Source organism: Gavia stellata, chromosome 30 (genome assembly GCF_030936135.1).
Source record: "Gavia stellata isolate bGavSte3 chromosome 30, bGavSte3.hap2, whole genome shotgun sequence".
Lineage (NCBI taxonomy): Eukaryota > Metazoa > Chordata > Aves > Gaviiformes > Gaviidae > Gavia > Gavia stellata.
The window spans coordinates 1,667,903-1,680,027 of record NC_082623.1 but is presented as its reverse complement, the minus strand read 5'-3'; the positions used below and the strand labels follow the sequence as shown (position 1 = coordinate 1,680,027).

The 12,125-nt window shown below is 68.3% G+C and overlaps 1 protein-coding gene across 1 annotated transcript in view; it reads right to left on the bottom strand.

The window, feature by feature from the left end:
• The window catches only part of CELSR2 (cadherin EGF LAG seven-pass G-type receptor 2), a gene marked incomplete at its 5' end in the record, with an annotated part of 30,336 nt that extends 18,213 nt beyond the window's left edge, over window positions 1-12,123 (bottom strand). The window contains 12 exons of the mRNA XM_059831000.1: window positions 403-586; window positions 1,799-2,008; window positions 2,091-2,185; window positions 3,405-3,506; window positions 4,496-4,679; window positions 4,782-4,902; window positions 6,348-6,489; window positions 7,780-7,954; window positions 9,403-9,516; window positions 9,643-9,828; window positions 11,802-11,965; window positions 12,048-12,123. Coding sequence (XP_059686983.1) covers window positions 403-586; window positions 1,799-2,008; window positions 2,091-2,185; window positions 3,405-3,506; window positions 4,496-4,679; window positions 4,782-4,902; window positions 6,348-6,489; window positions 7,780-7,954; window positions 9,403-9,516; window positions 9,643-9,828; window positions 11,802-11,965; window positions 12,048-12,123 — 1,753 coding nt within the window. The remainder of the gene's footprint in view (window positions 1-402; window positions 587-1,798; window positions 2,009-2,090; window positions 2,186-3,404; window positions 3,507-4,495; window positions 4,680-4,781; window positions 4,903-6,347; window positions 6,490-7,779; window positions 7,955-9,402; window positions 9,517-9,642; window positions 9,829-11,801; window positions 11,966-12,047) is intronic.
• Between the last annotated feature and the right edge of the window lie 2 nt (window positions 12,124-12,125).

The window sequence follows — 12,125 nt, the reverse complement described above, 5'->3', positions numbered from 1 at the left end:
TGTTCCCAGGGGCACACGTGTCCTTGGACACACACATGTCCCCCGGGCACGTGTCCCCTGGGCACACACGTGTCCATGTCCCCAGGCACACACATGCCCACATCCCCAGCACACGTGTGTTTTTGGGCACACGCATGTCTCCCAGGCACACACGTATTCTTGGTGACACACATGTCCATGAGCACCCACGTGTTCCCAGGCACACACACGCCCATGTCCCCAGCACATATGTCCCCTTGGGTGCACGCATGTCTGCCAGCCACACACATGTCCTTGGGGACACGCATGTCCCCAGCACACACCTGTCCCCTGGGCACACTTATGTCCCCAAGCACACCCACACCCGTGTCCCCAGCACACCCCTCCCCGGGCACACGCGTGTCCCCGGGGGTCCCCGCTCACCGATGTTGGGGGTGACGATGGTGAAGGGGCTGAGGTAGGTCTGGGGCATGTTCTGCGCCAGGGCGCTGGCGTAGTCCTCGAAGTGCTTCAGCAGCCAGGCCGTGCCCCCCTCCGTCTGCTGGATCAGCTCCCAGTGCCGCTTGTTGCTGGCGTCCAGCAGCGCGCTGCCCACCCGCAGCAGGTTCTGCCGGGACGGGCAGGGTGGGCAGTGCCACCGGGTGCCCCTCACCCTGGCATCTGGGCATGGGTTTTCCCTCCCTCCCTCCCTCCCTCCCTCGGCTTTGCTTCCCTGCAAGGCTCTCCCGGGTGGGGTACCCGGGCACTGCCGGCTGGTGCTGGGTATGCTGTAACCCCCCGGGTTGAAGGGGTGCCCGTCACCCTGGCATCTGGGCTCCTGCACCAGCCCACGCTCTCCTGCAGCTCAAGGCATGGAAAAAGTGCCCTGGCACCTTTCAAAAGGCTGCCTGTCACCCCGGCGTCTGGGCTCCTGCCCCAACACTTCCCACCATGAGGATGCCCATCACCCCGGCATCCAGCCTCCTCCAACAAACGCCCCACCCTGCCACGAGGGTGCCCATCACCCCGGTGTCCAGACTCCTGCACCCATTCCCCCTGCCATGAGAGTGCCCGTCACTCCGGCGTCCAGGCTCCTGCACTCACCCCCCATGCCATGAGGATGCCCGTCACCCCGGCATCTGGGCTCCTGCACCCACCCCTCCTCCCATGAGGGTGCCCGTCACCCTGGCATATGGGCTCCTGCACTAACACCCCGCTTCTGCCACGAGGATGCCCATCACCCCAGTGTCCAGGCTCCTGCAACCACCCCTCCTGCCACAAGGGTGCCTGTCACCCCGGTGTCCAGGCTCCTGCACCCACTCCCCCTGCCATGATGGTGCCCATCACCCCGGCATCTGGGCTCCTGCACCCACTCCCCCTGCCACGAGGGTGCCTATCAACCCGGCATCTGGGCTCCTGCACCCACTTCTCCTGCCATGATGGTGCCCATCACCCCGGCATCTGGGCTCCTGCACCCACCCCTCCTGCCACGAGGGTGCCTGTCACCCATGTCCAGGCTCCTGCACCCACTCCCCCTGCCATGATGGTGCCTGTCACCCTGGCATCTGGGCTCCTGCACCCACTCCCCCTGCCATGATGGTGCCTGTCACCCTGGCATCTGGGCTCCTGCACCCACTCCCCCTGCCATGAGGGTGCCCATCACCCTGGCATCTGGGCTCCTGCACCCACCCCTCCTGCCATGATGGTGCCCATCACCCTGGCATCTGGGCTCCTGCACCCACCCCTCCTGCCATGATGGTGCCCATCACCCCGGCGTCTGGGCTCCTGCACCCACTCCCTCTGCCACGAGGGTGCCCGTCACCCGGGCGTCGGGCCCCACCTCGGTGAAGTGGACGTCCTGGGTGGCGGCCAGGCGGAAGCCGCGCTGGGTGCTCTCGTGCTGCAGCAGGCGGCTGGCCAGGCGGTACGCCAGGCGCAGGTCGCTGCCGAAGTAGGCGGCGGTGCGGCGGGTGGCCTCGTGCAGCTGCAGGGCCACGTGCCGCGACTGCGCCGGGTCCAGTGCCGACTCGTTACGCGCCAGCCGCTCCGCCTGCCGGGTGGCACCGTCAGTGGGGACAGGGTGGCGGCACCGTCCCTGTCCCCGTGTCCCCCCCCCCGCCCCGGACACTCACCCAGGCCCGGAGCGCGGCGAAGGCCAGGGAGCTGCAGTTGAAGAGGTTGGGGGGCAGCCAGCCCTTGTGCTCGTCACAGTGCCGGACTGCTGTGCCTGTGGGGACGGTGGCTCAGCGGTGACACCACAGTGTCACCACCCTTGCCCTGGCCGAGTGGTGACACCGCCAGGTCACCCCACCCCAGCTCCTTCCCAGCGGTGCCACTGCAGTGTCACCCCCCAGCCCCATCCCAGTGGTGCCACCGCAGTGTCAGCACTCTTGTACCCCATCTCAGCAATGACACCGCAGTGTCACCACCCCTGCCCCGGGCCAGCGGTGACACCGCCAGGTCACCCCATCCCAGCTCCTTCCCAGCGGTGCCACTGCAGTGTCACCCCCCAGCACCATCCCAGTGGTGCCACCGCAGTGTCACCACTCTCGTACCCCATCTCAGCAATGACACCGCAGTGTCACCACCCCTGCCCTGGCCGAGTGGTGACACCGCCAGGTCACCCCACCCCAGCTCCTTCCCAGCAGTGCCACTGCAGTGTCACCCCCCAGCGCCATCCCAGTGGTGCCACCGCGGTGTCACCACCCTCGTACCCCATCTCAGCAGCGACACCACAGTGTCACCACCCCTGCCCCGGGCCAGCGGTGACACCGCCAGGTCACCCCATCCCAGCTCCTTCCCAGCGGTGCCACTGCAGTGTCACCCCCCAGCCCCATCCCAGTGGTGCCACCATGGGGTCACAGCCCCCGAGCTCTGTCCCAGAGGTGCCACTGTGGTGTCACCCCCCCATCCCCATCCTAGCAGTGTCACCAGGGTGTGTCCGTCCCCCCCCCATCTCAGTTGTGCCACCATGGCATCACCCCCCCGACTCCCTCCCAGCAGTGCCACCACAGTGTCACCACCCCTCAGCCCCGTCCCAGTGGTGCTACTGTGGTGTCACCCCACCTTCGGCCCCATGCCAGTGATGCCACCATGGCATCACCCCCCCATCCCCATCCCAGTGGTGCCACCATGGTGCCACCCCCCCATCCCATCCCATCCCATCCATGCCACCATGGCATCACCCCTCTGAGCTCTGTCCCGGTGGTGCCACCATGGTGTCACAACCCCCATCCCTGTCCCAGTAGTGCCACCACAGTGTCATGCCCACCCTCATCTCAGTGGTGCCACCATGGTGTCACCCCCCCGGCCCTATCCCAGAAATGCCACCATAGCATCACCCTCCAGCCCTGTCCCATCAGTGCCACCATAGTGTCACCCACCCCATCCCAGCAGTGCCACCAGGGTGCCACCCCCCCGCCCCGTCCCCGTGCCCCCCCACCTACCGATGGATCCCTTGGGGCAGGGTGCAGCGGCGGGCAGCCCAAAGCGGGTGCGGGGCCACCAAATGCTGGCCTCGATGGCACGGGGACAGCTGTCGTAGTTGACTGTGGGGCAAAGCAGGGCGTCATGCCGGGGTGACAGCAGGTTGACACAGGGTGGCAGCAGTGGCACCTGGTTGCCAGCAGCCAGGGTGACAGCAGAGTGACAGCAGGGAGACAGCAGGGTGACAGCAGTGGCACCCAGTCACTGGCACCCAGGGTGACAGCTGGGTGACAGCAGGGTAACACAGGGTGACACAGGGTGGCAGCAGTGGCACCCAGTTACTGGCACCCAGGGTGACAGCTGGGTGACAGCAGGGTGACAGCAGGGTAGCACAGGGTGACAGCAGGGTGACAGCAGTGGCACCCGGTCACTGGCACCCAGGGTGACAGCAGGGTGACAGCAGGGTGACACACGGTGACACAGGGTGGCAGCAGTGGCACCCGGTTACTGGCACCCAGGGTGACAGCAGGGTGACAGCAGGGTGACACAGGCTGACAGCAGTGGCACCCGGCCACTGGCAGCCAGGGTGACAGCTGGGTGACAGCAGGGTAACACAGGGTGACAGCAGGGTGACAGCAGTGGCACCCAGTCACTGGCACCCAGGGTGACAGCTGGGTGACAGCAGGGTGACAGCAGGGTAGCACAGGGTGACAGCAGGGTGACAGCAGTGGCACCCGGTTACTGGCACCCAGGGTGACAGCAGGGTGACAGCAGGGTGACACAGGGTGACAGCAGTGGCACCCGGCCACTGGCACCCAGGGTGACAGCAGGGTGACAGCAGGGTAGCACAGGGTGACAGCAGGGTGACAGCAGTGGCACCCAGTTACTGGCACCCAGGGTGACAGCTGGGTGACAGCAGGGTGACACAGGGTGACAGCAGGGTGACAGCAGGGTGACAGCAGTGGCACCCGGTCACTGGCACCCAGGGTGACAGCAGGGTGACACAGGCTGACAGCAGTGGCACCCGGCCACTGGCACCCAGGGTGACAGCAGAGTGACAGCAGGGTGACACAGGGTGACAGCAGGGCGATGGTGGCACCCCGTCACCCACCTTCGCAGCCGCTGGCCGTCACCTCGGCGAAGGGGTTGTCACAGCGGTCGCAGTGGCGGCCGATGACGCCGGCCTTGCAGGGACACTGCCCGCTGGTGACATCGCAGAGGCGGGACAGGGACCCGGTGGGGTAGCAGTCGCAGAGCAGGCAGGAGTCACTGCCCGCCGGCCGGTAGTGGTTCTCCTGGGGGGGGTGGCACAATTTTGGGGGGGGGCACGGTCCCCTGAGGCCACCGCGGGCACGGGGCGCTGGGGACAGCTGTCCCCAACGGGGACGGGGACTCACCTTGCAGCGACACTCGCCCGTCGTCTTGTTGCAGTCGGGGTCGAAGCCCTTGGTGACGTCGCAGCTGCAGGGGCCGCAGGTGGGGTGGCCCCACCACCCCCGTGGGCACGGCTGGGCCTCCCTGCCCGGGTGGCACCGCACGGCGTGGCACGGCGTGGCACGGCCTCCATGGCCAGCACCGCCACCCCGCCCGTGCCACGCCCAGCCTGCCCCTCGCACGGCCACTCTGGCTCTTGCACGGGCGCTGTGCCACCCGTGTGCCCCCTACGTCCCTGGCACAGCCACCGTGTCCCCCATGTGCCCACCCTGCCCCTGGCACAGCCACCCTGCCCTCCATGTGCCACCCTGTCCCTGTCATGGCCACTGTGCCCCCCATGTGCCCACCCTGCCCCTTGCACGGCCACCATGCCCCCTGCACGGCCACCATGCCCTTTGCGTGGCTACCATGCCACTTGCGTGGCCACTGTGCCCCCCATGTGCCCACCCTGTCCCTTGCATGGCCACCCTGCCCCTTGCACGGCCACCATGCCCCCTGCACGGCCACCATGCCCTTTGCGTGGCTACCATGCCACTCGCGTGGCCACTGTGCCCCCCATGTGCCCACCCTGTCCCTTGCATGGCCACCATGCCCCTTGCATGGCTACCATGCCCCTGGCACGGCCACCATACCTTCCATGTGCCCACCCTGTCCCTTGCACAGCCACCCTGCCCTGGCACAGCCACTGTGCCCTCCACGTGCCCATCCTGTCCCTAGCACGGCCACCATGTCCTCCATGTGCCCACCCTGCCCCTGGCACGGCCACCATGCCCTTTGCATGGCTACCATGCCCCTGGCACGGCCACCCTGCCCTCCATGTGCCCACCCTGTCCCTTGCATGGGCACCATGCCCTTGTATGGCCACCATGCCCTTTGCGTGGCTACCATGCCCCTGGCACGGCCACTGTGCCCCCCATGTGCCCACCCTGTCCCCTGCATGGCCACCGTGCCCCTTGCACGGCCACCATGTCCTCCATGTGCCCACCCTGCCCTTGCACAGCCACCATGCCCTTTGAATGGCTACCATGCCCCTGGCATGGCCACCGTGCCCTCCATGTGCCCACCTTGTCCCTTGCACGGCCACCGTGCCCCTTGCATGGCAACCATGCCCTCCACGTGCCCATCCTGTCCCTGGCATGGCCACTGTGCCCCCCCATGTGCCCACCCTGCCCCTGGCATGGCCACCGTGCCCTCCATGTGCCCACCCTGTCCCTTGCATGGGCACCCTGTCCCTTGTATGGCCACCATGCCCTTTGCGTGGCTACCATGACCCTGGCATGGCCACCGTGCCCTCCATGTGCCCACCCTGTCCCTTGCATGGCCACTGTGCCCCACCATGTGCCCACCCTGCCCCTGGCACGGCCACCCTGCCCCTGGCATGGCCACCGTGCCCTTTGCGTGGCTACCATACCCCTCGCACGGCCACCGTGCCCCCTCGCACGCCCCCAGCCCAGCCAGAGGGACGGGCACACCCAAGGGTGACGGGTGCCCGTGGCACTCGCGCGTGCCCGCCCCTCGCTGCCACTCACTTGTGCTCACAGTAGGGACCGAAGTGACCTTGGGGACACTCGCACGTGTAACCGTGCGCCGAGCCCGGCTTGCGGGCGCAGGTGGCCGGGGACTGGCAGGGGTTGAGGGCACAAGCGCTGACGCAGCCGTCACCGAAGTAGCCTGGGCACGAGGATGGGCACGGTTGGGGACATCGTAGGGAGCGGATGTCACCAGGGCGGGTGGCAGTGCCATGGGGACAGTGACAGGGGTGGCAGTGCCCTGGGGTGTGTGACAAGGGGGGTGGCAGTGCCCTGGGGACAGTGACGGGGGTGGCACTGGCAAGGGCGGGTGGCAGTGCCCTAGGGAGAGTGACAAGGGTGTGGCAGTGCCCTGGGGACAGTGACAGGGTGTGGCAGTGCCCAGGGAGGGTGGCAGTGCCCTAGGGACAGTGACAAGGGAATGGCAATGCCCTGGGGACAGTGATGGGGGTGGCGGTGGCCAGGGAGGGTGGCAGTGCCCTGGGGACAGTGACAGGGGGGCAGCAGTGCCCCATTGACAGTGATGGGGGGTGGCAGTGCCCAGGGAGGGTGGCAGTGCCCTGGGGACAGTGACAAGGGTGTGGAAGCACCCTGGGGACAGTGACAGGGGGATGCAGTGTCCAGGGAGGGTGGCCACACCAAGGGCAGCAGGGCCGGGGGTGACAGTGCCCAGGGGACGGTGAGAGGGTGACAGTGAGGGGGTGGCAGTGCCAGGGGGTGGCATTGCCCAGGGGACAGTGAGGGGGTGGCAGTGCTGAGGGGTGGCAGTGCTGGGGGGTGGCATTGCCCAGGGGACAGTGAGGGGGTGGCAGTGAGGGGTGGCAGTGCCGGGGGTGGCATTGCCCAGGGGACAGTGAGGGGGTGGCAGTGCTGAGGGGTGGCAGTGCTGGGGGGTGGCATTGCCCAGGGGACAGTGAGGGGGTGGCAGTGAGAGGGTGGCAGTGCCAGGGTGGCAGTGCCCAGGGGACAGTGAGGGGGTGGCAGGGAGGGGGTGGCAGTGCCGGGGTGGCAGTGCCCAGGGGACAGTGAGGGGGTGGCAGTGCCAGGGGTGGCAGTGCCCAGGGGACAGTGAGGGGGTGGCAGTGCCGGGGTGGCAGTGCCGGGGTGGCAGTGCCAAGGGTGGCAGTGCTGGGGTGGCAGTGCCCAGGGGACAGTGAGGGGGTGGCAGTGCTGGGGTGGCAGTGCCCAGGGGACAGTGAGGGGGTGGCAGGGAGGGGGTGGCAGGGAGGGGGTGGCAGTGCCAGGGGTGGCAGTGCTGGGGTGGCAGTGCCCAGGGCACAGTGAGGGGGTGGCAGTGCTGGGGTGGCAGTGCCAAGGGTGGCAGTGCTGGGGTGGCAGTGCCCAGGGGACAGTGAGGGGGTGGCAGGGAGGGGGTGGCAGGGAGGGGGTGGCAGTGCCGGGGTGGCAGTGCCGGGGTGCGGCGGGCGCTCACCGGGGTGGCAGCGGCAGGAGAAGCTGTCCCAGTCGTCGCTGCAGGAGCTGTGGGGCGGGCAGGGCCCCGAGTCGCAGGGGTCGGGCAGGGCGCAGCCCCCCTCCACGTTCACCCGCGCCGCCTGCGCCACGCTCAGCGCCACCGCGCTGGCCGCCGTCTCGCCCACGCGCACGCCCTGCGTCACCACCGCATCGTCACTCCCTGCCGTGCCTCAGTTTCCCTCGATGGAACCTGGGACACAGCGCCCCCCGCCCTGTGCCACCCTGTCCCACGTCACCGTGCCCGTATGCCCCCCCCAGAGTTACGCCTGTGCCCCCATGCCCGCATCCCTGTCCCCGTTCCTCTGCCCCAGGGTCATGCTCCTGCGGCCATGTCCCCATGTGCCCCCCGTCCCCACGCCCCATGTCCCTGTACCCACGTCCCCGTACCCATCCCCTGTACCCAAACGTCCCAGGTCCCCGTGTCTTGTGCCCATACCTGTGTCCCTGTGCCCATGTCCCCACGCCCAGGTCCCCACATGCCCCCCACGTCCCCGTGCCACATGTCCCATGTCCCCATCCCCTGTGCCCACATACCCCATCTCCATTCAATGTCCCCACGCCAACGTCCTGTGCCCACGTCCCCACGCCCATACCCCCCTGCCCCTTTGCCATCACCCCTGTGCCCATATGCCCCATGTCCCCACGCCCCATGTCCCTGTGCCCAAACGTGCCATGTCCCCACTCCCTGTGCCCCTATACCGCATCCCCAATGTCCCCATGCCAACGTCCTGTGCCCATGTCCCCATGTCCCTGTGCCCATGCCCCCCACCGCTCTGCCCATGTCCCCCACCGCTCTGCCCATGTCCCCACGCCCTATGCCATGTCCCCACGCCCATACCCCCCTGCCCCTTTGCCATCACCCCCGTGCCCATATGCTCCCTGTCCCCACGTCCCACGTCCCTGTGCCCAAATGTCCCATGTCCCCATTCCCTGTGCCCATATACCCTGTCCCCATGCCAACGTCCTGTGCCCACATCCCCATGTCCCTGTGCCCGTGCCCCCCACCACTGTGCCAATGTCCCCATGCCCTATGCCATGTCCCCACGCCCTATGCCATGTCCCCACGCCCATACCCCCCTGCCCCTTTGCCATCACCCCTGTGCCCATATGCCCCCTGTCCCCACGCCCCATGCCCAAATGTGCCATGTCCCCACGCGTTGTGCCCATGCCCATGTCCCCGTGCCCACGTCCGCACATGCACCCCACGTCCCCCTGCCCATTATGTCCCATGTCCCCATGCCATACACCCATACACATGCCCCTGTGCCCCTGTCCCCATTTGATGTCCCCATGCCCTGTGCCCACGTCCCCATGTCCCTAACCATCCTCTGTGCCCACGTCCCTGTGCCCACGCCCATGCCCCCCACCGCTGTGCCCACGTCCCACGCCTGTCCCCATGCCCTGTGCCCAAATGTCCCCTGTCCCATGCCTTATACCCACGTCCCTGTGCCCACACCCATGCCCCCCACCGCTGTGCCCACGTCCCCGCGCCCTACGCCACGTCCCCATGCCCATACCCCCCGCCCCTTTGCTGTCACCCCTGTGCCCATATGCCCAATGTCCCGTGCCCCCCTGCCCGTACCTGCAGGCAGCCGCGGAAGCCCTGCTCCACGGTGCCACCGTCGCCCGCCAGCCCCCCCACACTCAGTGTCCGCAGCCGCAGCCCCTGCAGCTCCCCGGCCATGTCAGCCACCGCCTGCGGGCACGGCGGAGGGCGGGGGGGCACTCAGACACCCATGGGTGCCAGGGTGGCACCCATGCGGTGAGCAAGGCAGGGTACCCGCCCCGTGCCTCAGTTTCCCCTTTCAGGCTCCCAACCTACCTGGTGGCGGCCGTAGTCGAGGGCGAGGAGGAGGAGGGTGGCGGGGGGGGGGCGGCCGGGGGCCCCCCGCAGCTCCAGCTGGAGGTGGTGCCAGTCGCCGTCGTTGACCTTGGCATGGGGCAGCCGCAGCCAGGCCAAGCGGGCCCCCCCCTGCCAGACGCCCGCCTCCGCCTGCCCCTCGCTCAGCTGCCGAGAGGGATGTCAGTGCCCCCCGAAACCCCCGGGGGGGGCACCCCCGGCACTGCCCCCCCGGGCAATACCCCCCAGGGGCAGCCCCCCCCCCCCAGCCCCAGCACTGTCCCCCAGGGCAACACCCCCCAAAGGGCATCACCCCCCTCAAGGGTGGCACCTCCCTGGCACTGCTCCCCCCATGGCAATACCCCCCCCCAAGGACAGGAACCTGCCAAGGGCAGGACCCCCCCATGGCAATAACCCCCCCCCAAAGTAAATACCCCCCCGGGGAAATGCGCCCCCCCCCCCCCGGGCAATAACTCCCTCCCAAGGGCAATACCCCCCCCGGGGCAATATCCCCCCTGGCACTGCCCCCCGGGGCAATAACCCCCCCAAGGGCAAGAAGCCCCCTGGCACTGCCCCCAGGGCAACACCCCCCATGCCAGCGCCACCCCCCCCGGGGCAATACCCCTTATGCCAATAACCGCTTATGCCAATACCCCCCCACGCCCATAACCCCCCCCCGGGGCAATACCCCCATACAGCAATACCCCCTATGCCAATAACCCCCTTCCGGGGCAATACCCCCTATGCCAATACCCCCCCCCCAGGGCAATACCCCCCCATGGCTGTACCCCCCTGGGGCAATACCCCCTATGCCAATACACCCCCCCAGGGCAATACCCCTATGCCAATACCCCCCCCCCAGGGCAATACCCCCCCATGGCTGTACCCCCCTGGGGCAATACCCCCTATGCCAATACACCCCCCCCGGGCAATACCCCCTATGCCAATACCCCCCCCCCAGGGCAATACCCCCCCATGGCTGTACCCCCCTGGGGCAATACCCCCTATGCCAATACACCCCCCCAGGGCAATACCCCCTATGCCAATACCGCCCCCCCAGGGCAATACCCCCCCATGGCCATAACCCCCTGGGGCAATACCCCCTATGCCAATACCCCCCCCCCCCAGGGCAACACCCCCTATGCCAATACCCCCCCCCATGGCAATACCCCCTCCATGGCCGTACCCCCCTGGGGCAATACCCCCTATGCCAATACCCCCCCCCGGGCAACACCCCCTATGCCAATACCCCCCCCAGGGCAACACCCCTATGCCAATACCCCCCCCAGGGCAATACCCCCCCCATGGCCGTACCCCCCTGGGGCAACACCCCCTATGCCAATACCCCCCCCAGGGCAATACCCCCTATGCCAATACCCCCCCCCCAGGGCAATACCCCCCCATGGCTGTACCCCCCTGGGGCAATACCCCCTATGCCAATACCCCCCCCCAGGGCAATACCCCCCCATGGCCATAACCCCCTGGGGCAATACCCCCTATGCCAATACCCCCCCCCATGGCAATACCCCCCCCATGGCCGTACCCCCCTGGGGCAATACCCCCTATGCCAATACCCCCCCCGGGCAACACCCCCTATGCCAATACCCCCCCCAGGGCAACACCCCCTATGCCAATACCCCCCCCAGGGCAATACCCCCCCCATGGCCGTACCCCCCTGGGGCAACACCCCCTATGCCAATACCCCCCCCAGGGCAATACCCCCTATGCCAATACCCCCCCCCCAGGGCAATACCCCCTATGCCAATACCCCCCCCAGGGCAATACCCCCTATGCCAATACCCCCCCCCCAGGGCAATACCCCCCCATGGCTGTACCCCCCTGGGGCAATACCCCCTATGCCAATACCCCCCCCCAGGGCAATACCCCCCCATGGCCATAACCCCCTGGGGCAATACCCCCTATGCCAATACCCCCCCCCCGGGCAATACCCCCCCATGGCTGTAACCCCCAGGGCAACACCCCCTATGCCAATACCCCCCCCCAGGACAACACCCCCTATAGCAATACCCGCCCTGGCACTGCCCCCAGGGCAATACCCCCTATGCCAACACCCCCCCCATGGCCATAACCCCCCCCAGGGCAGTGACCCCCTGGCACCCCCCCGTCCCCGTGGGGCACACCTGGAGGGTGAGGGTGGCGCGGGGGCCGGCGCTGGCCCGCAGCAGCAGCCCGCGGGGGTGGCGGGTGCGGAACATCAGCCCCAGGTGCCAGGGCAGGGTGACGGGCAGTGCCAGCCCGCTCCAGGAGAGCCGGCTGCTGCCCAGGAACCGCTGGGACTCGCCATCTCTGCGGGGAGACGGGGCGTGGGGTGGGTGCTGACCCCCATGGGACCCCCACCCATGCCCACCCCGCTGCCCCCCCGGTACCTTCCTGGCAGGTCTTGCCCCCGAAGCCCAGCGGGCAGCGGCAGCTGAAGCCGTCCCACTCGTGCACGCAGGTGCCAC